The sequence below is a fragment of the Canis lupus genome, chromosome 3 (assembly GCF_003254725.2).
Source record: "Canis lupus dingo isolate Sandy chromosome 3, ASM325472v2, whole genome shotgun sequence".
NCBI lineage: Eukaryota > Metazoa > Chordata > Mammalia > Carnivora > Canidae > Canis > Canis lupus.
The window spans coordinates 31,518,860-31,546,485 of record NC_064245.1 but is presented as its reverse complement, the minus strand read 5'-3'; the positions used below and the strand labels follow the sequence as shown (position 1 = coordinate 31,546,485).

General features: G+C 39.6%; 1 protein-coding gene across 5 annotated transcripts in view; it reads right to left on the bottom strand.

Moving 5' to 3' along the window:
* TUBGCP5 (tubulin gamma complex associated protein 5) overlaps positions 1-27,626 on the bottom strand; it is a 96,693-nt gene that overhangs the window by 17,228 nt on the left and 51,839 nt on the right. For 3 of the 5 annotated variants that reach the window (XM_035714341.2, XM_035714340.2, XM_035714342.2), the window contains exon 22: positions 22,143-22,243. In XM_035714341.2, coding sequence (XP_035570234.1) covers positions 22,143-22,243 — 101 coding nt within the window. Of the gene's footprint in view, positions 1-21,064; positions 21,442-22,142; positions 22,244-27,626 lie in introns of those variants that run through there. The other 2 variants (XM_025437151.3, XM_035714343.2) reach the window with 1 other exon arrangement.

Genomic DNA, 27,626 nt, shown 5'->3' with positions numbered 1-27,626 from the left:
TTCAAAGAACCAACTCCTGTTTTCATTGATCTGCTCTACAGTTCTTCTGATCTCTATTTCATTGAGTTCTGCTCTAATATTATTATCTCTCTTCTGCTGGGTTGAGGCTTTATTTGCTCTTTACTCTGATTCCTTTAGGTGCGAGGTTAGCTTGTGTATTTGAGATTTTTCTAATTTTTTGCTTGTAATATATTTCCCACTTGGACCACCTTTGCTGTATCTCAAAGATTTTGAACAGCTGTGCTTTCCTTAGTTTCCATGAATCTTTTTAATTCTTCTCTAATTTCCTTGTTGACCCATTCATCTTTTAGTAGGATGCACTTTAACCTCCAGGTGTTTGAATTTCTTCCAAATTTCTTCTTGTGATTTGAGTTCTAGGTTCAAAGCATTGTGGTCTGAAAATATGCAGGGGACAATTCCAAACTTTGGTATTGATTGAGACCTGATTTGTGACCCCATATGTGTTCTATTCTGGAGAAAAGTTCCATGTGCACTTGAGAAGAATGTGTATTCTGCTGCATTAGGATGGAATGTTCTGCATATATCTGTGAAATCTATTTGGTCCAGTATGTCATTCAAAGCCCATGTTTCATTGGTGATGTTCTGCTTAGAAGATCTGTCCTTTGCTGGGTGTGCCTGCTGAGTGTGTTGAAGTCTCCTACTATTAATGTATTATTACCTATGTGTTTCTTTACTTTGGTTATTAATTGATTAATATACTTACTTGGCAGGTCCTACATTAGGGGATATATATTCATAATTTTTAGGTCTTCTTGTTGGATAGACCCTTTAAGTAAGATATAGTGGCCCTCTTCATCTTTTACCACAGTCTTTGGCTTAAAATATAATTTATCTGATATGAGGATTGCTACCCCAGCTTTCTTTTGAGGACCATTTACATGGTAAATGGTTCTCCACTCCCTCATTTTCAATCTGAAGGTGTCCTTAGGCCTAAAGTGAGTCTCTTGTAGACAGCAAATAGATGGGTCTTACTTTTTTGTCCATTTTAATACTTTGTGTCTTTTGATTAGATCATTCACATTCAGAGTAACTATTGAAATATATGAATTTAGTGCCATGGTATTACCTTATACAGTCCCTGTTTCTGCAGATTGTTTCTTTGGGCTCCCTTCTTCTCTTATAGGGTCCCCCCTTAATATTTCTTGCAGAGCTGGTTTGGTGGTCACATATGCTTTCAGTTTCTGTCTATCCTGGAAGCTTGTTATCTCTCCTATTCTGAATGAGTCTTGCTGGATAGAGTGTTCTTGGTTGCATTTTTTGTTTTGTTTTGTTTTAGGACCCTGAATGTATCATGTCAGCCCTTTCTGGTCTGCCACGTCTCTGTGAAGAGGTCTGCTGTTAATCTGATATTTTTCCCCATATAAGTTAGGAATCTCCTGTCTCAAGGTACTTTTAGGATTTTCTCTTTATCTTTGAAATTTGTGAGCTTCACTCTTATATGTTGGGGTGTTGATTGGTTTTTGATTTTGTGGGGGGCTCCTCTCTCTCTCTTGGATATGAATGTCTGTTTCCTTCCATTGATTATGATTTGTTCACATATACCTTGTGATCCTCTCTCTTTCTTTACCTCGTCTGGAATCCCAATAAGACGAATATTAATCCTTCTCAAGCTATCCTTTATTTCCTGAAGCCTTTCCTCATGGGTTATTAATCGTTTTTCTCTCTCAGTCATTTTTGAGAGACACAGACTGAGAGAGAGAGAGAGAGAGGCAGAGACATAAGCAGAGGGAGAAGCAGGCTCCTCACAGGGAGCCTGATGCAGGACTCAATCCTGGATCCTGAGATGATGACCTGAGCCAAAGACAGGCACCCAACTGCTGAGCCACCCACCCAAATAAAATCTTAAAAAAAAATCAACCATGACTTAAGTAAACTATAACCTAGACAATTCTATAGGGGCCAGGGACAAGAAAATTAAAAAAATGAAAAAAAAAAAAAAAAGACCATGAAAGTGAAAAACAAATTTTAAAAAAATAGTAGAAATTAATTTAAAAAAGGGTGGGGAGGAAGTGCTAGGGGAGAGAGAATATAGTCTCACAGAGTGGAACAAGGAGGTGATCCTCTTGATTCTGAGTGTATTTGGTTCTGTATGTTGGAAGGTGCTAAATTCCAAATTTATATAACCAGTAAGACTTACCTAGAGACACAACAGCAACCCTGAAACAGAAACAAGATAAAAGTGGGGGATGGAAATGGAAGGAAGAGAGAATATAATCTCACTGAATGGACCAATGTTGTGCTCCACTTGGTTCTGAGTGTAGTTTGGTCCATATGTTAGAAGATACTAAATTCCAGAATTATAAAACAACACAAGACAACCCCCCATAATTTATATATTTAGAAAAATTAGATTGAATACATTATAGGAATCCAAAAATGAAGAATATATCTAAGACACGTAATTGGAAATTATGGAAGTCAAAAAGGAAAAAATTTAAAACTGAAGAGTTGATAAAATACTATAGTTATGGCAGGCAAAGAGAAAAAATATTGGAAAATTTTAACCTGAAATATAAATGAAAAATAAGGAAAAAAAACTGGAGTTCTATATACTATTTTCCCTCAGTCCTGGAGCTTTCCAGTGCTGCTCAGTCAAGAACTTGCTCTTCCCCTGTCCTTCCAGCTCGTCTTCTGGGGAAGGGGCCTGCTGTGCTGATTCTCAGGTGTGTGTACCTGGAGATGCCCCGCCCCCTGCTGAGTGCCGGGCTCAGTGGGAGCTGTTTACTCCATGAGGCCCCTGTTCCCTGGTGGCCCTGCCTCTCCCAGGTGAAAAGAGAGAAGAAAGAAAATTAAAATGACTGTGGCCAGATCTCCAGCCTGGGAGCCAAGAGGTCCCTGCACGCACCAAACTGCAGTCTGTCAGTGCACACTGGCCTAGATCCTCCTGGGGGTGGGCACGGGGCATTGATCTGTACAGACTGAAGGGTGCCGAGCGGCATAACTTTCACTGTCTTGTGCCCTCCCTAGTTCCACCTGTCTCGGAGGGAACAGAGGGTAGTCCGCTTCTGGTCACTCTCTCTCTTGGGTAAAGAGAGCTCAGCTGCTGGCCCTCGAACCCAGCACACTTCTCCCAGATGCCCTGACGGGGTTGCCGTGTTTGAGCTCTTTAGGGAGATCTGACTGTGTTTTCCAGTGTGCTGTCTTCCTGGTGCCTCTATTCTTACTGTGTCTCTGGGAACATTGAAACCTCACTGCCCCTCCTAAGATTCTGCCCTATTTCCTCACTGAGCACTTTTCAGTCAGAAGACTTTCTTAGGTGCAGGTTTCTAAAGGTCCTGCTTGTGTGCTGCACTGCTTTCCTAGGTTCCCTCTTCCGCCATTTATCTTCTGATATATCCCCTCTGTTCCTCTTCTCCACCTTCCTACCCTGTCAGAAGCGATCACTCTTCTCTGTCGCATTCCAGCTGTTCTCTCTTTACATCTCAGATTGAATTTGTAGGTGTTTAGGATGGTTTGAAAGTTAAGAGGTAAGTTTGGGGGACCAGGTGAAACGAGGACCCTACTCCTCCACCATTTTGCCTCCATCTCTCTACCTCCTTTAGATGTAATGTTAGTTTGTGGTTTTGAGACCTTTCTTGTTTCTTGAGAAAGTCTTATATTGCTCTATTCTTCTCTCTTAGGACCTTTGCTATATCCCAAAAGTTTTGGACAGTTTTTTTTTTTTTTTGACAGTTTTGTTTTTCATTTGTTTCCATGAATTTTTTAAAAAAAATCTTTAATTGGCTTTGTTGACCCATTCATTCTTCAGTAGAATGCTCTTTAACCTCCATGTACTTGAGTTTTTTTCTCAGGTCTGCTGCCAGTCTAATATTTCTATCCTTGTGTGCAATAGACATCTTGTCCCAAGCTGCTTTCAGGATTTTCTCTTTGTCTCTGAGACTTGCAGGTTTCACTATTATCCTTCAGGGTGTTCGCTTATTTTTATTGATTTTGAGGGAGGATTCTTGGTACCTCCTGGATTTGGATACCTGTTTCCTTTCCCAGATGAGGTAAATTCTCTGCTATAATTTGCTCCACTATACCTTCTGCCCCCATCTCTCTTTCCTCTTCTTTTGTGGTTTCAATTATCCTAATAACGTTTTCCTTTATGGCATCACTTAATCCTTCGAATTCTTCCATGATCCAGTAGTTATCTTTTTCTCAGCTTCTTTATTCTCCATCATTTTATTTTCTATATCACCCAGAATCATACATTACAGAGAAAACATTTTAATTTTTTAATAAATTTATTTTTTATTGGTGTTCAATTTGCCAACATACAGAATAACACCAAGTGCTCATTCCGTCAAGTGCCCTCCTCAGTGGCCGTCACCCATTCACCCCCACCCCCCGCCCTCCTCCCCTTCTACCACCCCTGGTTCGTTTCCCAGAGTTAGGAGTCTTCATGTTCTGTCTCCCTTTCTGATATTTCCTACCCATTTCTTCTCCCTTCCCTTCTATTCCCTTTCACTATTATTTATATTCCTCAAATAAATGAGACCATATAATGAAAACATATTAATTTTAAAAGATTTTATTGCTGGGCAGCCCGGGTGGCCCAGTGGTTTAGCGTTACCTTCAGCCCAAAGCCTGATCCTGGGTTTTCTCTCTGGCCAGTCTACCTTTCCCCTCTTTCCACTGGTAGTCTGCATGTCTAACTCCATCTTGGAGGCTGCTTCCCAGAGAAACTAAGTGGTGATGGTTACGGTGTATTCTTCTAGTTTTATTTTTAAAAATATTTGTATTTATTTGAGAGAAAGAGAACATGTGCATGAGTATGAGCAGGGGAGGAACAGATGGAAAGGAAGAGGGACAAGCAGACTCCCTGATGATTGGGGAGCCTGATTCAGGGCTTGATCCCAGGGCCCTGAGATCATGACCTGAGCTAAAGTCAGACACTTAACCAACTGTGCCACACAGATACCCCTTTTTCTCCAATTTAAACTTGCTAATATTTCCTTGGAAACTCTTAAAATCATAAGAATAGGTCAAATATTACAAGTTTTGTAACAGACCAAAATCCATTTCTGTGAAGAAAGTAGTATATAGTGCAGAGATCAGAGGGTCGTTCAGGGTGGATCAACACCATGATGTTGTTCAGAATGCAGGTTCCTTATGGCTTGTCCTGCCACTGCCTTTGATGCTGCCTTGTTTCCATGATCAAACCTGGGTGGCGGGTCTGCCCACAGGAGGGAAGAAGAGAAGAGGCAGAGGGCAAGCAAATTTCTTACATGGTCATATCATAATCTAGTTGTTAAGAGGCTGAGAACTTGGTTAAGGTATTTGCAGTTCTAGCCTTTTTGAAATGCTGAGGTATAATATATCTACAATTACTCACTTAAAAAAATGATTTTATTTGAGAATGAGTGAGCCAGCATCGTGGGTGGGTGGGGGGGGGGTGGGGAGGACAAGGGCAGAGGGAGAAGCAGGCTTCCTGTTCAGCAGGGACCCCTATAAGGGCCTCATTCTCAGGACCCTGGGATCATGACCTCAGCAGAAGGCAGATGCTTAAGCAACTGAGCTACCCAGGTGTCCTAGAATTACTTATTTTTATCAGAGATTTGTCTGAGACTTGATTCAAATTCTATCTAAGAAAAATTTCTACATTACTTCTCTACTTTGGGTTAGGATACAAAAGACACTAAAGACCTTCACTCCTGTGGTTACAAGAAAATACAAAATACAATTTATATTTTTCTGTGGGATTAGTGCAGACTGTCCATACAGAAAACTTGAACTGAATTCCAGAGAGAAATAAGTCCTTTATAAGAAAGTGAAAGGCTTTGCAACTTCCATACCCTAGGATGGATGAATGGTGAATGTGTGGGTTGGCAGTAGGACCTAGTCTGCCATCGGTGCAGGGAATATACTGGGATGAGAAGAAATCAGTTGAGCCTCTGACAAGCAATGTGTTCTGCTAGGATGGATTAGAATGTGAAAATTGCAAATACAAAATCAATCACTTGTTCCAACAATTCCACCCCACTCCCCCAATCCTCCCCAAATTTTGCTAAGGTGGCAGTAAATAGAAACCTGGGACTATAGTCCTGTGTGTTCTCAGAGTGATTGCATTCTGGAGCCCTAACAAACCTAAATCCAAAGGTTAACCAAAAGCATCTGAAAATGCAGCTTAATCCTTCCTACTTCAATTACTCATGAGATAAAAAGGTAGTGATAGTGGAGGTTAGAGTCTGGAAATCCAGGTCAATTCAATATAATTAAAGCTGAAGTCCAGCTGCAATTCAACCCAAGTCTAGAAGGAATCTGAGGAATCCTTTCCTGTCACAAACTACAGGATTCAGATTCTATATTCCAATTCTGATGTGTAAGTGTTTTTTCCCTAAATTAAGTAATTCTCCAACACCAGCTGGCTGCCCCCCAGTTCAATTCTGACACTATTTATCTGCAAGTAGTTTTTGTGGGGACTAAACCCCACAAGAATGCCTCCCCACTCCCACTTCAGACACCAATTGCAAGTCCAGATTGTCACTTCTTCTGACTCACCAGATATAGATCAGAAGTTCCAAAAACCCCCTCCCTATCTGGGTTTGGTTAGTTTGCTAGAGCAGCTCACGGAACTCAAGAGAAACATTTTCCTTTAATAGGTTACCAATTTATTATGAAAGGATATAATTCCTCAACAGCCAGATGGAAGAGAGCACAAAAGATATATGGGACGGGGCAGAGTTTCTGTACCCTCTGGGCACTCCACATTCCTAGCACCTCCATATGTTCACCAACCCAAAAGCTCTCTCCGAACCCTGTTGGTTTTAGGTATTTAAGAAGGCTTTGTTACATAAGCATGATTGATTAAATCTTGGCCATTGGTATTTGAACTCAATATTCAGCCCCTCCCCCTGCCCAGAACTGGGAGGTGAGACTAAAAGTTCCAACCCTCTAATCACACCAGTTCCTAGGTAACTTACCTGGTTCCTCATCCTTAGGTAAGTTACCCAGGAACTTTACAAAAGTAATCTCATTAACATAACAAAAGACACATTTATTGCTCACATTACAGGAAATCCCAAGGGTTTTAGGACCTCTGTGCCAGGGATAGGACAAAGACCAAATATATGTATTTCTTGTTATAAATCACAATATTGCAAGGACAGACTTGTATTCTCTGGGAAAACAATCTTATACTACAGTGTCCAATGTTCTTTTATAGACATCTAGAATAAAATCTCAAAACCTAAAGACATGTAAGTATGACACATATAAAAAAAATGTCATAATTGAGGAAAAATAGCCAATAGAAGAAAACCAATAGTTGATTCAGAGTTAGCAGACAAGTACTTTGAAATAATTATAGGTGTGTTAGGACGCCTGGGTGGCTCAGCAGTTGAGCATCTGCCTTAGGCCTAGGACATGATCCTGGAAGTCCTGGGATTGAGTCCCACATAGGGCTCCCTGCATGGAGCCTGCTTCTCTCTCAGCCTATGTCTCTGCCTCTCTTTGTCTCTCATGAATAAATAAATAAAATTTATTTAAAAAAATTATAGGTGGGTTGAAGAATTTTCAGGAATAGATGGCATACATGGCAAAGAAAACAGTTATTTCAGGGGCATCTGAGTGGCTTGGTTGGTTAAGTGCCTGCCTTTGGCTCAGGTCATGATCCTGGGATCCTGGGATTGAGGACTGCACAGGGCTTCCTGCTCGGGCCTTCTCTACTCGCTTCTTCTACTCACTTTCTCAAATAAATAAACAAAATAGGTATTTCAGGACAGATATGAGAAATAAAAAAAAAAGGAACCTTTAGAACTGCAAAAGAAATTCTAAAATTTAAAGCACCATTCTGACTAAAGGTTAATAAACTTGAAGACACGTTACTATAGACATGTTACTATAGACTTATAGTCTATACTATAGACTATAAGAAGAGAGAGACTGTAAATGAAAAAGTATCCATAGCATAGAGGATAAGTTGGTCTAAGGTATGTGTAACTGATAACCAGAAAGATAGGACAGAGTGAATGTGCCAGAAAAAATATCTTAAAAATAGTGGCCTAACCTCTGGGGCATGGGTTCTCAGTCCAAGCAAAGGGAAGACTCATCCAATAGAGAGTTAGTAACTGTAGAGCTTTTGCTACTGCTTTATTACTAAGGACCTGCTCAGGTTGGGTATGGGGAGGAGGACCATAATAAGGGCTGATCAGTGAGAAGCCAGAGAGCCTATTTGTATTCCCAGGAGCCAATCCTGTACTGTTTTGTAGTCAGGTGACTGTCAGGGGTGGAGGGGTGGGGGCTCTATTCACTCCACTGGAAGATGAATGTAACCTACATGGTAATAAAAACAATCATTTCCCCTCTGATCCCAGAAGAGCTGGCTCCAGAAAACTGGGATCATTCTGAATGGAAAATATGTTATGAGTCCAGCATAATGCTGATAACAGAAATTTATAGGGGATTGCAAGAAAATAAAATTACAGAAAAACATCTCTCATAAGATAGACCCCAATTCCCTAATGAAATCAAGTCTTTAAGTAAATTGAATTCACCACAGATTTATCCCAGATTTATCTATCTGGGATAGATAAATATCTATCTGGGATATTTATCCCAGATTTATTTATCTGATTTATCCCAGAAAAGCAGGTTTGGTTCAACATTTGAAAATCAGTTTAATCAACATATTAACAATGGACAAAAACCATCTAGTTGTCTCAATAGATGTAGTATATGAAAAAAAGCCAACGACCATTCACAATAAAAGCTCTCAACAAACTAGCAATAGAAAAGTACTTTCTCAACCTAATAAAAAACATCTTTAAAAAATCATACTTAATGGTAAAAGATCAAATGCTTTACCCCTAAGGTCAAGAACAAGGCAAACCTGTCTGCTCCCAACACTTCAATGCAATATTATACTGGAGGTTCCAGCCAGTGCATTAAACAGGAAAAAGAAATAAAAGACACAATGATTGGAAAATAAGAAGTAAAATGTATTTATTCCTAAGTGACATAATTGTGTATATTGTAGATACAAAGGAATCTCAAACTAGTAAAACTAATAGATGAATTTAATAAGTTCACAAGATTCAAGGTCAATATAAAAAGTATTTATTAGAAAACAAACTGAAAAATTTTAATTAAGCAAATATAATAAAGTGGTTTATTTGTAGGATAAAACTAGGTGGTGGGTTCATTATAAAATTCTTTGAACTTTCCTGCATGTTTGAAATTTTATAGTATTAGAAGATAAAAGACCATAAAATATAACATTGAAAATATTAAAGGAATGCATTTAATACAAGATACATAAGACCTTTATATCGAAAACTATAAAGCATTGCTCAGAGAGATTAAGGGCCAAAATGAAGATATACCATATATATGAATTAGAAGAGTCTATGTGAATGTCAGTTCTTCCCACCTGACCTATAAAATCAGCACAACCCAAATTAATTCCAGCAGGCATTCTATGACAGGCTGATTCTAAAATTTATAGGAATATAAAAAGGGCCTAGAATAATCAAAGCGATCTTGAAAGACAATATTATAGGACTTTCATTACCTGATTTCAAGACTTTCTATAAAGCCACAGTCATCAAGATTAGTGTGGTACTAGCAAAAAGTACTGGCAAAAAGATAGACAAATAGATTAATGCTATAGAAGAGTCCAGAAATAGACTTATATTGTCTATTTTTTAAAAAACTAAAATATCAAAAAATGTAATGGGGAAAGGAAAGTTTTTAAACAAATGGTGTGAGAACAACTGGATGATTCGAACTATATGACATTCTGGAAAAGGCAAAACTGTGGAGACAATAAAAAGATTTGGGGTTGGAGAGAGGGGAATGAATAGATGGAACACTGGATTTTTAGGGCAGTGACACTATTCTGTAGGACCCTGTAATGGTGGGTACAAGTCATTAATACATTTGTCAAAAACCACAGAATGTATAACACCTAAAGTGAGGACGCCTGGGTGGCTCAATGGTTGAGCGTCTGCCTTTGGCTCAGATCATGATCCCAGAGTCCCAGGATTGAGTCCAACATCGGGCTCCCTGCATGGAGCCTGCTTCTCCTTCTGCCTGTGTCTCTGCCTCTCTCTGTGTGTCTCTCATGAATAAATAAATAAAATCTTAAAAACAAAACAAAACACCAAAAGTGAACCCTAATGTAAAGAATGGATTTTGGGTGGTAATATGTTAATACAAGTTCATCAACTATAGTAAATGTACATAGCTCTGTACATGATGTACAGATGTTGATAGTAGGGGAGAATGTGCATGTGTAGGGCCAGGGAGTATATGGGAAATCTCTGTACCTTCCTTAGTGAATTTTGCTGTGAACCCAAAACAGCCCTAAAAAATAAAAGTCCATTTTTTAAAAAGTAACACATTGCTGACACACATAATAAGCATTTCAAGATCTTTATGTTGAAAAAAAAGAAGCCAGACTTAAAAGGATTCATGATATATGATTCCATTTATATACAGTTAACAACAAACAATTAATGTATATTGATGACTGGAACGGTGGATGCCTCAGGCAGGCATAGTGCCTGAAAAGGGTAAGGGAGAGCTTTCTGGGGTAATGGAAATGTTCTGTAGCTTTTTTTGTTACACAAGTATCTACATTTGTCAAAACATATATAGCTTTAAGATCTGTGCAATTTACTGTGTAAATTATACCTCAATTCTAAAAAGTAAATATTTTAAAAAGTTCAACACAATTAGGGGCACTTGCTTGGCTCAGTTGGAATAGCATGTAACTCTTGATCTCAGGGTTGTGAGTTTGAGCTATACACCAAGTGTAGAGATTACTAAAAAACATTAATTTAAATTCAGCACAATTACATACCATTTGCACACTTATTAAAACAGCAAAATAAAACAAGAAAGTGATAATATTAAAACCTGACATAGATGTAAAGCAACTGGAATTTTCATACTTTGCTGGTGGGAATACAGAATGGTATAACCACTTTGGAAAAAGATTTTGTTGTCTTCTTTTTTATATAATATTATAAATATACTTTACATGGCCTAGCAATTCCAGCTCTAGCATTTACCCAAGAGAAATGAAATTATGTTCACACAAAAACCTGTACACAAATGTTTATAGCAGCTTTATTTGTAAAGGCCAAAAACAAGAGACACATGTCTATCACCTGGTCTATGAATTAACAGCGCCAATTCAAACAAGGAAATACTGTTCAGCAATGAAAAGACATAAACTTGTAACAACCTAGATGGATCTCAAAAACAGTGTTAGGTTAATCCATCCCTAAATGGCTACATATGTATGGTTCCTTATATTCTGGAAAATCAACATAATATGACAGAGAACAGATAAGGTGTTGCCAAGGGCTGGGGCTCAGGGAGGAGACTGACACAAAGGGGCCTGCATGAACTTCTGGAGATGACAAAATGGTTCTCTATTTTGAGGGAGTGGTGGGTACATCAGGATTCATAGACCTGCATATCTAAAAAGAATAACTTTTTTAAAATTACGTTTATTTATTTATCTATTTATTTAACTTATTTGAGAGAGAGAGAGAGAGAGCGCACAAATAGGAGGGAGGGGCGGAGTAGGATGGAGAAACGGACTCCCTGCTGAGCAGGGAGCCTGATGTGGGATTCAATTCCAGAACCCCCGGATCATGACCTGAGCTGAAAGTAGATGCTTAAACGACTGAGCCACCCAGGCATCCCTAAAAAGAATAACTTTTACCCCAAGTTTTACCTCAATAAATTTGACTTTAAAAATAGAAAGTAGGAAGCTCAGGGGGGCAAGATGGCAGAAGAGTAGGATCCCCAAGTCACCTGTCCCCACCAACTTACCTAGGTAACTTTCAAATCATCTTGCAAACTTACGAACTCGGCCTGGGATTTAAAAGAGAACAGCTGGAATGCTACAGTGAGAAGAGTTCACGCTTCTATCAAGGTAGGAAGACAGAAAAAAAATAAATAAAAAAAGCATCCAGCGGGGGAGGGGCACTCGCAAGGACCCGGGCTAAGGCTGCAGGGCAAGAGCCCCCAGGACTAGAAAGCCCAGGCCTGGAGAAGCAGGAATTTTACCAAACTTCCCGGATGGAAAGGCGCTCGCAGAGATCTAGGTAAGGATCCCAGGAGGGGCAGTGGAGCCCCTAGGTTCCCAGGGTCACTAACAGAGGACCTGCGTCCTGGGGGAAAGCGCACCACACACTGAGGGCCGAGATCCATAAAGGGATGGAGCGCGCACCCGGCGGGGTCTTGGGAGCAGCTCACGTGGTGGCTCCTGCGGAAGAGGCTGCATAGTCCTGAGAGTAGTTCAGGCTGCGGCTACGCATGGAGGGGGCTATGCGGCCCCAGGAGCAGGATTCCAGCAGCACAGGCCCCAGAGCCCAAGGTACCGGGGGACACAGCCCAGGATCTGGCGCTCCCCTTGGGACAGGCAGAGGCCAGGAGGACACAGGACAGCAAGGACTCTCCTGCCACGGGCACCCTAAGTAAGCTGTGCAGGCCAGTGCCCTCCACCCCCAGGGGCATCCAGGCCAGTGTGGACTGGGAGCTGCAGTAGTTACTGCAGGAGCTGACTCCGAACTGGAGAGCTGGCAGCCACCAGTGTTGTTATTCCTCCTGGGTCACCCTGTGCCTGGGAGGAGCAAGGCCACCAGGGAGCAGGGGCCTCACAGGCTAAACAGCTCCTACTGAACCTGGCAGGGGCGGGGCAGCTCCCCCAAGTGCACACACCTGAGAATTTGGCTGGAAGGACAGGGGAAGAGCAAGTTCTTAACCAAGCAGCGCTGGAAAGCTCCAGGGGAAGTCAAGGGACTTACAGTATCTAGAATCAGAGGATACCCCTCCTTGTTTTTTTTCCCCCTTTTTCCTTCCTTTTTCCAGTACAACTTGTTTCTAGCCATTCTGCCCTGAGGAAAATGACTAGAAAGAACTCACCACAAAAGAAGGAATCAGAAACAGCACTCTCTCCTATAGAGTTACAGAATTTCAATTACAATTCGATGTCAGAAAGCCAATTCAGAACCACAATTATAAAGCTACTGGTGGCTCTGGTAAAAGCATAAAGGATTCAAGAGACTTCACGATTGCAGAATTTAGATCTAACCAGGCCGAAATTAAAAATCAATTAAATGAGATGCAATCCAACCTGGAGGTCCTAACGTCGAGGGTTAATGAGATAGAAGAACGAGTGAATAACATAGAAGACAAGTTGATGGCTAGGAAGGAAGCTGAGGAAAAAAGAGAAAAAGAATTAAAAGACCATGAGAAAAGGTTAAGGGAATTAAATGACAGCCTCAGAAGGAAAAATCTACGTTTAATTGGGGTTCCAGAGGATGCCGAAAGAGACCGAGGATTAGAAAGTGTATTTGAACAAATCATAGCTGGGAACTTCCCTAATTTGGGGAGGGAAACAGGCATTCAGATCCAGAAGATAGAGAGATTTCCCCCCACCCCCATGAATGAAATAGAGACCAGAAGAACTGTGGAACAGATAAACAAAAACAGGAATTGGTTCTCTGAAAGAATTAATAAGATAGATAAACCATTAGCCAGCCTTATTAAAAGACAGAAAAGAGTCAAATTAATAAAATCACGAATGGAAAAGGAGAGATCACTACCAATACCGAGGAAATACAAACGATTTTAAAAACATATTATGAGCAGATATATATATATATATATATATATAAATTAGGCAATCTAGAAGAAATGGACGCATTTCTGGAAAACCACAAACTACCAAAACTGAACAGGAAGAAACAGAAAACTAGAACAGGCTAATAATCAACAAAGAAATTGAAGCAGTCATCAAAAACTTCCCAAGACACAACAGTCCAGGGCCAATTGGCTTCCCAGGGGAATTCTATTAAACGTTTAAAGAAAAACCATACCTATTCTACTAAAACTGTTCCGAAGGATAGAAAGGGAGAGAATACTTCCAAACTTGTTCTTTTTTTAAAAAATAATTTATTTTTTATTGGTGTTCAATTTGCCAACATAAGAATAACACCCAGTGCTCATCCCGTCAAGTGCCACCCTCAGTGCCCGTCACCCATTCACCCCCACCCCCCGCCCTCCTCCCCTTCCACCACCCCTAGTTCGTTTCCCAGAGTTAGGAGTCTTTATGTTCTGTCTCCCTTTCTGATATTTCCTACCCATTTCTTTTCCCTTCCCTTCTATTCCCTTTCACTATTATTTATATTCCCCAAATGAATGAGACCATATAATGTTTGTCCTTCTCTGATTGACTTATTTCACTCAGCATAATACCCTCCAGTTCCATCCACGTTGAAGCAAATGGTGGGTATTTGTCATTTCTAATGGCTGAGTAATATTCCATTGTATACTTAAACCACATCTTTATCGATTCATCTTTCGATGGACACCGAGGCTCCTTCCACAGTTTGGCTATTGTGGACATTGCTGCTATAAACATCGGGGTGCAGGGGTCCTGGCGTTTCATTGCATCTGCATCTTTGGGGTAAATCCCCAGCGGTGCAATTGCTGGGTCGTAAGGCAGGTCTATTTTTAACTCTTTGAGGAACCTCCACACAGTTTTCCAGAGTGGCTGCACCATTTCACATTCCACCAACAGTGTAAAAGGGTTCCCCTTTCTCCGCATACTCTCCATTTGTGGTTTCCTCTCTTGTTAATTTTCCCCATTCTCACTCGTGTGAGGTGGTATCTCATTGTGCTTTGAAAGAATTAGTAAGATACATAAACCATTAGCCAGCCTTATTAAAAAGAAGAGAGAGAAAATTTCAAACTTGTTCTATGAGGCCAGTATCACCTTCATTCCAAAACCAAAGATCCCACCAAAAATGGAGAATTACAGCCCAATATCCCTGATGCAAAAATTCTCAACAAGATACTAGCCAATAGGATCCAACAGTACATTAAGAAGATGATCCACCATGACTAAGTGGGATTTATCCTCGGGATGCAAGGCTGGTTCAATATTTGTAAAGCAATCAATGTGATAGCTCATATCAACAAGAGAAAAAACAAGAACGATATGATCCTCTTAATAGATCAGAGAAGGCCTTTGACAAAATACAACATCCCTTCCTAATGAAAACTCTTCAGAGTGTAGGGATAGGGCAAACATTCCTCAGCATCTTAAAAGCCATCTAGGAAAAGCCCATAGCAAGTATCATTCTCAACGGGGAAACATTGGGAACCTTTCTCCTAAGATTCGGAACAAAACAGGGATGTCTACTCTCACCTCTGCTATTCAACATAGTACTAGAAGTCCTAGCCTCAGCAATCAGGCAACAAAAAGAAATGACAGGCATTCAAATTGGCAAAGAAGAAGTCAAACTCTCCCTCTTCACAGATGACATGATACTGTACATCGAAAACCCAAAAGACTCCACCCCAAGATTGCTAGAAGTCATATAGCAATTTGGCAGTGTGGCAGGATACAAAACCAATGCCCAGAAGTCAGTGGCATTTCTATACACTAACAATGAGACTGAAGAAAGAGGAATTAAGGAGTCACTCGCATTTACAATTGCATCCAAAAGTATAAGATACCTAGAAATAAACCTAACCAAAGAGGTAAAGGATCTATACCCTCAAAACTATAGAACACTTCTGAAAGAAATTGAGGAAGACACAAGAGATGGAAAAATATTCCATGATCATGGATTGGCAGAATTAATATTGTGAAAATGTCAATGTTACCCAGGGCAATATACACGTTTAATGCAATCCCTATCAAAATACCATGGACTTTCTTCAGAGAGTTAGAACAAATTATTTTAAGAATTGTGTAGAATCAGAAAAGACCCCGAATAGCCAGGGGAATATTAAAAAAGAAAACCATAGCTGGGGGCATCACAATGCCAGATTTCAGGTTGTATACAAAGCTGTGGTCATCAAGACAGTGTGGTACTGGCACAAAAACAGACACACAGATCAATGGAACAGAATAGAGAATCCAGAAGTGGACCCTGAACTTTATGGTCAACTAATATTCGATAAAAGAGGAAAGACTATCCACTGGAAGAAAGACAGTCTCTTCAATAAATGGTGCTGGGAAAATTGGACATCCACATGCAGAAGAATGAAACTACACCACTCTCTTGCACCATACACAAAGATTAACTCAAAATGGATGAAAGATCTAAATGTGAGACAAGAGTCCATCAACATCCTAGAGGAGAACACAGGCAACACCCTTTTTGAACTCGGCCACAGTAACTTCTTACAAGATACATCCACAAAGACAAAAGAAACAAAAGCAAAAATGAACTATTGGGACTTCATCAAGATAAGAAGCTTTTGTACAGCAAGGGATACAGTCAACAAAACTCAAAGACAATCTACAGAATCGGAGAAGATATTTGCAAATGACGTATCAGATAAAGGGCTAGTTTCCAAGATCCATAAAGAACTTATTAAACTCAACAGCAAAGAAACAAACAATCCAATCATGAAATGGGCAAAAGACATGAAGAGAAATCTCACAGAGGAAGACATAGACATGGCCTGCATCAGGCCATGAGAAAATGCTCTGCATCACTTGCCATCAGGGAAATACAAATCAAAACCACAATGAGATACCACCTCACACCAGTGAGAATGGGGAAAATTAACAATACAGGGAACCACAAATGTTGGAGAGGATGCGGAGAAAAGGGAACCCTCTTACACTGTTGGTGGGAATGTGAACTGGTGCAACCACTCTGGAAAACTGTGTGGAGGTTCCTCAAAGAGTTAAAAATAGACCTGCCCTACGACCCAGCAATTGCACTGCTAGGGATTTACCCCAAAGATACAGATGCAATGAAATGCCAAGACACCTGCACCCCGATGTTTCTAGCAGCAATGTCCACAATCGCCAAACTGTGGAAGGAGCCTCGGTGTCCATCGAAAGATGAATGGATAAAGAAGATGTGGTCTATGTATTCAATGGAATGTTACTGAGCCATTAGAAACAACAAATACCCACCATTTGCTTCGACATGGATGGAACTGGAGTGTATTTTGCTGAGTGAAATAAGTCAATCGGAGAAGGACAAACATTATATGGTCTCATTCATTTGGGGAATATAAAATTAGTTAAAGGGAATAAAGGAAAGGAGAAAAAAATGAGTGGGAAATATCAGAATGGGAGACAGAACATGAGAGACTCCTAACTCTGGGAAACGAAATAGGGGTGGTAGAAAGGGAGACAGGCGGAGGGTGGGGGTGACTGGGTGATGTGCACTGAGGGGGCCACTGGATGGGATGAGCACTGCGTGTTATTCTGCATGTTGGCAAATTGAACTCCAATTAAAAAAAAAGTAAAATAAATAAAAACAAAAATAGAAATATGGATGCCTATCTGGCTCAGTTGGTACAGCATGTGGCTCTTGATTTCAGGGTTTTGAGTTTGAGTCCCACATTGGGTGTAGAGATTACTTAAAATTAAAATTAAAAAAAAATAAAAAGAGAAAGTCAATTTACAAGCCAGTAAATGGAAAACTTAATTTAAATTTAAGTTCAACATATGTCCTAATTCAATGCAAAGAAGCTGACTGACTTGTAAAAGCCAACATACAAAAACAAGGGCATAACTGCACTTCTTCTCATATGCTGGAATACAACATGGAACTCTGATCCTGGTTTATATGCAGATGTATAGGTTCATGACACAGATAATCTATTTTTCATTGTGCTAGGTACTCACTCATTCAACAAACACTGAGCACCTACTGTACACCTTGCCCCATGACAGATGCTGACCATAACGTGGTCATATACAGACGTGCTCCCAAGGATCTCACAGTGCAGTGAAGAGCACAAATAAGAAACAAATACATCATTAAAAGGGCATAATTATCAATAAATTAATTACACCTTGTCATCTTCACTATCAGACATAGGAATGTCCATGTTTATCATAATACATCCTAAATGGCATTTGATTATCTGAAGCCCTATCCTTTGTGTATTTCCTTTATTTTAGACAGCTTGCTTCTCCCTCTGCCTAGGTCTCTCATGAATAAATAAAAATATTAGAAAAGAAAATCCCTTTGCAGAGAGGAGTTAAGATGGTGGAGGAGTGGGGTGGGGAGCTAGACTTGCCTTATCTCTCGAACACAATTAGATAAATATAAAATCATTTAACATTTATTTATTTAAAATAAATAAAGATTATATTTATTTACTCATGAGAGACACAGAGAGAGGCAGAGACACAGGCAGAGGGAGAAACAGGGTCCCTGCAGGGAGTCCGATGCAGGACTCAATCCCAGGACCCTGGGATCATGACCTGATCCAAAGGCAGAGGCCCAACCACTGAGCCACCCAGGCATCCTGAACACCCAAGAAATTGATCTGAGGAGTGAGAGAGCCAAACTGCACTAGGGGTAGAAAATAACAAAAATCATAGAAGGTAGGAGCTGTGGAGAGTTGACTTGGGGGAGAAAAGAACTACAGGTGCTGCAATGGGAGGGGGGGCCTGATCATGGAGACTGGAGAGAGAGAGAGACAGAGACAGAGAAACAGTGATCAGCATGCATGGCATTGCACAAGAAAAACTCTTCCCCTAAACCATTGTGGGAGGAAAAGGAAAGGGGCTGACTACCACAAGTACTATTAAGCAGTAGAGCACAAACTCTAAAGTTTTGGATGTCTGTTACATTACCAGGGTTGTTCCTTATGGGTGGGAAGGAGGGTGGAGGCTTGGGAGCAGGCACCATGGTCTCAGGACTCAATTTCCCACTTCAATGCATTTGGGAGAGCGGGTACAACTGCTCCAAGGGCACCACTGGCTGTGCTATTCCCTTGCATGGGAACAAAGGCTGAGGGCAGCAAGCCATGTTGCTATCTATTTGCTGATCTTTACCATAAACTCCAAATGGCTGTGCTGTCACAACTGATTTCTGGGACAAACCGGCAGATGGCAAAAGTATGGGGAGACCCTTCTCCAGAGGAACAATGTGGGTCTGCACCTCAGGGATCTTTAAAGTTGGTGGAGTTTTGAAACCCAGCTCCATGCCTGAAATAAAATACAGAAGTGTTGTGCAACCTGGCAGGCAGACAGCTTGGATGCTGGCAGGGTGGAGCCAGGGATCTGATGGAAGCTGGGGACAGAAGAGAGGTGACTCTTTGCTCTTCTGTGAGAGCTTCCTCAGGAGTGGTGGGTGTGAACTCCCTGCTCAGGGATAGAGGGAGCAGGGCAACACCATTCTGCCCACTGTCCTCCTTTACCCCCGTACATCAGCACTGAATTCATATCGTTCAACAATCATTCTGAATGTAAAATGGACTAAATGCTCCAATCAAAAGACACAAGTATCAAAATGGATAAAAAACAAGACCCATCGATATGCTGTGTGGAAGAGACTAATTTTGGATCTAAAGATACCTCCAGATTGAAACTGAGGGGATGAAGAACCAACTGATCATACTAACAGATCTCAAAAGAAAGCCAGGGGTAGCCATGCTTACATCAGACAAACTACATTTTACTTTTTTTTTCAAACTACATTTTAAAACAAAGACAGTAAAAGCAGCCTTAAGAGGTAAGTACACTGTAATACAGGCCTTTCTCAAAAAGCAAGGAAGGTCTCAAATATACAACCTAATCCTAGAAAAGGATCAGCATATAAAGCATAAAGCCAGCAGAAGAGAATATAGAGCAGAAAGAAATGGTATAGAGGAGTGCATGGGTGGCACAGTTAAGCCAAAACTCTTGTTTTAGGCTAAGGTCCTGATCTCAGGGTCTTGAGATTGAGCCCTACATCAAGCTCCATGCTCAGTGCAGAGTCAGCTTAAGACTCTTTCTCTCTCTCTGCTCCTCCCCACTGTACTTTCTCTCTCAGATAAATACATAAATGTCTGGAAAAAAAGATATAGAAACAACAATAAAAACCAGTAGAACTGATCAATAAAACTAAAAGCTGGTCAGAATGGGTAAAATCAACAACTCAGGAAACAACATGTGTGGGCGAGGATGTGGAGAAAGGGGAACCCTCTTACACTTCTAGTGGGAATGCAAACTGGCGCAGCCAAATGTATAAAAACATGGCGTGTGTGTGTGCGCACACACGCACACATACTGGAATATTACTCAGCCATCAAAAAGAATGGCATCTTGCTATTTGCACCAATGTGGATAGAACTAGAAGGTATTATGCTGAGTGAAGTCAGTCAAAGAAAGACAAATACTATAAGATTTCACTTGTGGAATTTAAGAAACAAAAGCAAATAAACATAGGGGAAGGGAAGGAAAAATAAATAAGAGGGAAACAGAGAGGGAGGCAAACCATAAGAGACTCTTAACTATAGGGAACAAACTGAGGGTTGCTGGAGGGGAGGTAGTTGAGGGGGTTGGATAAGAGCTATTAGAAATGACAAATACCCACCATTTGCTTCAACGTGGATGGAACTGGAGGGTATTATGCTGAGTGAAGTAAGTCAGTCAGAGAAGGACAAACATTATATGTTCTCATTCATTTGGGGAATATAAATAATAGTGAAAGGGAAAATAAGGGAAGGGAGAAGAAATGTGTGGGAAATATCAGAAAGGGAGACAGAACATAAAGACTGCTAACTCTGGGAAACGAACTAGGGGTGGTAGAAGGGGAGGAGGGCGGGGGGTGGGAGTGAATGGGTGACGGGCACTGGGTGTTATTCTGTATGTTAGTAAATTGAACACCAATAAAAAAATAAATTAAAAAAAAAAAAAAAAAAAGAGCATGATAGGTATTGAGGAGGGCACATGATGGAATGAGCCCTGGGTGTTAGAAGCAAGTGATACTACTTAGTCCTCTGTTTCTACAGATCAAACAGCTACCTTCTCCCTTTGATTTAGCCCATAAAACGTCTGTCTGCCTCACATGGTATTTTGAACTGTTACACCTGCACTTTCCTGGAAGCTTTTGAAATTGCTAAAAAACTCTATCCTCTGATAAGGAAGAGTTACAAAAGCTACACATAATAGTAGGGTATGACTGAGATCTATTCTGCCATCTACTTTACTTAATAATAGTTCTAAATTCTACTCCTGAGACTAGTAATACACTGTATGTTAACTAACTTGAATTTAAATAAGACGTAAAAAAATAACAGAAACAAAGAAAAACTATGTAAGAATTTCTGCAACCAAGCAAAAGGAGAATAGATTTTAAAATGTCCTCTTTTTAATAGCAGTAATTGCAAATGACATAATTCACATTTAAAGGTAAGATACCAACAATGTATCTTACAGTAGGAAATATATAAGTATAAACAGCTTATATACACTTTGCTTTATTGATAAAATTTTATATACATAACCTTGTATACTATCCAATAATTTCCAAAGAAAACATCTGCAAATCTACTTGTCTAGACAGTAGAGAATAGTTTTTAAAATGAATCAGAACAGAGATTCTGATTCCTCAGCTGCATGTGGTGGAATTATATTTGTATAAAGATCAATCTTAGGTATTTACTACATTAAAGATATTTAACTTTGTTCCATTCCAGCCATGAGTGACAGTGCAAGAGATTCCACTGTGGAAATAATACAAAATAAGGTTACAAAATAGGTTTAAATATTTGAAAATAAGGCTTATTAAATACAAATTGAAAAAGTAAGGTTTACTTCATTTTTAAGATTTTAATGCTGAAAACAAAACATCTTGCATTTCACTGAACAAATCACGATTGTCTCCTGTGTCATAGAATCTGGAGTCAGCTCATACAAAATGCTATGTTCTAACCTATGAATGGATCCTCTTTGTGAAACAATCACCCAATGCAAAATGGACAAATAGGTTAATGTTTGCTCTAACACGTGTTTTTAAAAATGTTCAGCTACTCTTAATTAGTACATCACAATTAGAATACACAAAAAAAGGGAAGAGATTAAACCCATACGTTTCTGGAAAAAAAAAAGCTGTGCAAAGATACTACTTAGTCCTGTTTCTACAGATGAAACGTACTACACATAATAGTAGGGTATGACTGAGATCTATTCTGGTTTACTTAATAATAGTTCTAAACCTTTAAAAAAATAAAAGCATCTGATATTCACTTACCACATTGTAATTCTGAAAAAATAAGTCAAAGCATGGCACAACTGCTGAGGGACTTTCCAAGTTTGAATAGATAAAAATTTCTAATTCTTCATGAGATTAGTACCAAAATAATAACATGCAGACTTAGCTACAAGAAAATACAAAAGTAGTAATAATTTAACATGGTATACTCACAATGGGGAAAGGATCCTCTACAGACAGCTTTGTTTAAAATGGTTACAAGAAACATATGGCAGTTTTTAAAATCAGACTCCATTTTCTCTATAGATTCCATTCTAGGAAAGAAAGTAAATTTCAATTTAAGTATATAAAGGGTTAATGAGTAGGTTACAAAATATCTTTAGAGGAATTCCAGATGTACTTCAGTTTAATTGCAAAAGTCTAAAGAAATACAAAATTTCCTGCCCAACCTTAAAATACAAGCTTTCCAAATGTTTGAAGAAAAAGTCATTAGGACATAAAGCTTCCTTTTAGGTGGTACTGAGTTCTGAAGCTGAGATGACTGGGGATGTTCCCTTTCCCATTACACATTTCTTTATTTTCATTTACATACCTTCTTTTGAAACAAAGACTACATTAAAGATATAAAACCCTACAAAAACGGGAGGGAAAAATAAGATAATCAGAGAGGGAGACAAACCATTAAGAGACAAACTGAGGGATGCTGGGGGGGGGATGGGGTCACTGGGTGCTGGGCATTAAGGAGGGCATGTGATATAATGAGCACTGAGTGTTATAGAGGATAATGAGTCACTAAATTCTACCACTGAAACTAATAATACACTATATGTTAATTGAATTTAAATAAAATAAATCATAAAGAATAAAATCTTTAAATTAAATAACAAAACTTTATTATGGGCAATATGCAACATACATAGAAAGAGAGCCCAGAGGACATTCACACATCCACATCCAGCTTCAGCAGGCATGTACCACCTAGGAGTTCTATGCACAGCCAGCCCTACCACACTTAGAAGCAAATTTGAGGCATGACAGCATACTGACGTAAGTATTTCAGTGTGTATACATTAAAGATAAAACCCTTTTTCAAACATAGCCACAATATCATTTGCTTGAAAATCCTTAATATTTTAATATAATTTTATATTTTATATATATTATATACATTTTAATATAATCAAAAAACCAGTCAGTACTCAAATTTCAAGTTGCTTTTGAAATTTTTCATTCTTTTGCTTTAAGTCTGTAAGTTAATTTCCATAAACTATAATGGCAAATAATGCTTCTTAAGCCCTCCTAACTCCTGTTATTTTTCTAACAATTTACTTTTGAAGAAATTGAAACAGTTCAATTTTAGACAAGCATATGCAGCAGTGTTATTTTCTCCTTTATCTCACAGTGATATGGAGAGAAAAAGGTGCTTTACACACTATGAGACAGTCATAACAAAGCAAGTAAGACTTTTATTTTTGCTGCAATTATGAATTTTATTATTTATTTATTTTTAAAAAAGATTTATTTACTTATTTATTTATGATAGACATAGAGAGAGAGAGAGAGAGAGAGGCAGAGACACAGGAGGAGGAGAAGCAGGCTCCATGCCGGGAGCCCGACGTGGGTCCCGGGATTCCAGGATTGCGCCCTGGGCCAAAGGCAGGCACTAAAACGCTGAGCCACTCAGGGATCCCCTATTTGTTTAAAAAAGGATGAATCTTTATTTAGACTCAGAGGGTTTAGTCCACTACAATACAGAAACATACGGCATTTAACAGTTATTTTGTAAAGGTATAAAATAGACCATTCTATCTTTTAATTAGATTGTATTTATATTTTAATTGATGTCAATTTAAGCTTATTTTGCTAACAAAGGCCTGAGTTTTCATTCTAAGTCCACGAGTACATATTAGAGATCCCATCCTCTTTTTTTTTTAATATATATATATATATTTTTTCTTAATTTTATTTATTTATTCATGACAGATACAGAGAGAGAGGGGCAGAGACACAGGCAGAGGAAGAAGCAGGCTCCACGCAGGAAGCCTGACGTGGGACTCGATCCCGGGTCTCCAGGATCACACCCCAGGCCGAAGGCGGCTCTAAACCGCTGGGCCACTGGGGCTGCCCGTCCCATCCTCTTATTTATTTTTTTATTGGAGTTCAATTTGCCAACATATAGCATAACACCGAGTGCTCATCCCATCAAGTGGCCCCTTAGTGCCGGTCACCCAGTCACCCCAATGCTCCGCCCACCTCCCTTTTCACCATCCCTTGTTCATTTCCCAGAGTTAGGTGTCTCTCATGTTCTGTCACCCTCACTGATAATTCCCACTCTTTCTCTCCTATCCCCTTTACTCCCTTCTATTTTTTTATATTCCCTAAATGAATGAGTCCATATGTTTGTTCATCTCCGATTGACTTATTTCACTCAGTGAAATAAGTATTTCACTTAATAACCTCCAGTTCCATCCATGTTGAAGCAAATGGTGGGTATTTATCATTTCTAATGGCTGAGTAATATTCCTTTTTTTAAAATTCCTTATTTACTTTTTAATAATAAGTTTATTTTTTATTGGTGTTCAATTTGCCAACATAAAGAATAACAGCCAGTGCTCATCCCATCAAGTGCCCCCCTCAGCGCCTGTCACCCATTCCCCCCACCCTGCCCTCCTCCCCTTCCACCACCCCTAGTTCGTTTCCCAGAGTTAGGAGTCTTTACGTTCTGTCTCCCTTTCTGATATTTTCCAAACATTTCTTCTCCCTTCCCTTCTATTCCCTTGCACTATTATTTATATTCCCCAAATGAATGAGAACATATGTTTGTCCTTCTCCGATTGACTTATTTCACTCAGCATAATACCCTCCAGTTCTATCCACGTTGAACCAAATGGTGGGTATCTGTCATTTCTAATGGCTGAGGAATATTCCATTGTATACATAAAACACATCTTCTTTATCCATTCCTCTTTCGATGGGCACCGAGGCTCCGTCCACATTTCGGCTACTGTGGACATTGCTGCTAGAAACATCAGGGTGCAGGTGTCCCGGCGTTTCATTGCATCTGCATCTTTGGGGTAAATCCCCAGCAGTGCAATTGCTGGGTCGTAGGGCAGGTCTATTTTTAACTCTTTGAGGAACCTCCACACAGTTTTCCAGAGTGGCTGCACCAGTTCACATTCCCACCAACAGTGTAAGAGGGTTCCCTTTTCTCCACATCCTCTCCAACATTTGTGGTTTCCTGCCTTGTTAATTTTTCCCATTCTCACTGGTGTGAGGTGGTATCTCATTGTGGTTTTGATTTGTATTTCCCTGATGGCAAGTGATGCAGAGCATTTTCTGATATGCATGTTGGCCATGTCTATGTCTTCCTCTGTGAGATTTCTCTTCATGTCTTTTGCCCATTTCATGATTGGTTTGTTTCTTTGGTGTTGAGTTGAATAAGTTCTTTATGGATCTTGGAAACTAGCCCTTTATCAGATACGTCATTTGCAAATATCTTCTCCCATTCTGTAGGTTGTCTTTGAGTTTTGTTGACTGTATCCTTTGCTGTGCAAAAGCTTCTTATCTTGATGAAGTCCCAATAGTTCATTTTTGCTTTTGTTTCTTTTGCCTTCGTGGATGTATCTTGCAAGAAGTTACTGTGGCTGAGTTCAAAAAGGGTGTTGCCTGTGTTCTCCTCTAGGATGTTGATGGAATCTTGTGTCACATTTAGATCTTTCATCCATTTTGAGTTTATCTTTGTGTATGGTGCAAGAGAGTGGTCTAGTTTCATTCTTCTGCATGTGGATGTCCAATTTTCCCAGCACCATTTATTGAAGAGGCTGTCTTTCTTCCAGTGGATAGTCTTTCCTCTTTTATCGAATATTAGTTGACCATAAAGTTGAGAGTCTACTTCTGGATTCTCTATTGTGTTCCATTGATCTATGTGTCTGTTTTTGTGCCAGTACCACACTGTCTTGATGACCACAGCTTTGTAGTACAACCTTAAATCTGGCATTGTGATGCTCCCAGCTATGGTTTTCTTTTTTTTTTTTTTAATTTATTTATTTATGATAGTCACACAGAGAGAGAGAGAGAGAGAGAGAGAGAGAGGCAGAGACATAGGCAGAGGGAGAAGCAGGCTCCATGCACCGGAAGCCCGACGTGGGATTCGATCCCGGGTCTCCAGGATCGCGCCCTGGGCCAAAGGCAAGCGCTAAACCGCTGCGCCACCCAGGGATCCCTTTTTTTTTTTATGGTTTTCTTTTTTAAAATTCCCCTGGCTATTCGGGGTCTTTTCTGATTCCACACAGATCTTAAAATAATTTGCTCTAACTCTCTGAATAAAGTCCATGGTATTTTGATAGGGATTGTATTAAACGTGTAAATTGCCCTGGGTAACATTGACATTTTCACAATATTAATTCTGCCAATCCATCAGCATGCAATATTTTTCCACCTCTTTGTGTCTTCCTCAATTTCTTTCAGAAGTGTTCTATAGTTTTTAGGGTATATCCTTTACCTCTTTGGTTAAGTTTATTCCTAGGTATCTTATGCTTTTGGGTGCAATTGTAAATGGGATGGACTCTTTAATTTCTCTTTCTTCAGTCTCATTGTTAGTGTATAGAAATGCCACTGACTTCGGGGCATTGGTTTTGTATCCTGCCACACTGCCAAACTGCTGTATGAGTTCTAGCAATCTTGGGTGGAGTCTTGGGTTTTCTATGTAGTGTATCATGTCATCGGCGAAGAGGGAGAGTTTGACTTCTTTGCCAATTTGAATGCCTTTCATTTCTTTTTGTTGTCTGATTGCTGAAGCTAGGACTTCTAGTACTATGTTGAATAGCAGGGGTGAGAGTGGACATCCCTGTCTTGTTCCTGGTCTTAGGGGAAAGGCTCCCAGTGCTTCCTCATTGAGAATTATATTTGCTGTGGGCTTTTGGTAGATGGCATTAAGATGTTGAGGAATGTTCCCTCTATCCCTACGCTCTGAAGAGTTTTCATCAGGAATGGATGCTGTATTTTGTCAAATGCTTTCTCTGCATCTAATGAGAGGATCATATGGTGCTTGGTTTTTCTCTTGCTGATATGATGAATCACATTGATTGTTTTACGATTGTTGAACCAGCCTTGTGTCCCGGGGATAAATCATACTTGGTCATGGTGTATAATCTTAATGTACTATTGGATCCTATTGGCTAGTATCTTGTTGAGAGTTTTTGCAAGATTGGAAGTTTTCATTTTAAATTTCTGAAATAGCTTCAGAATATGTATTAATTCTTTAAATGTTTGGTAGAATTTTGCTGGGAGGCTTACCTCTTATTTGTTAGACTCTTGTTTGTTGGGAGATTTTTGATTACTACTTCAATTTCTTTCCTGGTTGTGGATCTGTTCAGTTTTCTATTTCTTTCTGTTTCAGTTTTGGTAGTTTATATGTTTCTAGGCATGCATCCATTTCTTCCAGATTGCCCAATATGTTGGCATATAGTTGCTCATAATATTCTCTTATAATTGCTTGTATTTCTTCAGTGTTGGTTAAGATTTCTCCTCTTTCATTCACGATTTTATTAATTTGGGTCCTTTCTCTTTCTATAATCTGGTTAGGTGTTTATCAATATTAATTCAAAGAACCAGCTCCTAGTTTCGTTGATGTGTTCTAATATGGTTTTTTAAAAAAACCTATAGATCATTGATTTCTGTTCTAATCTTTATTCTCTT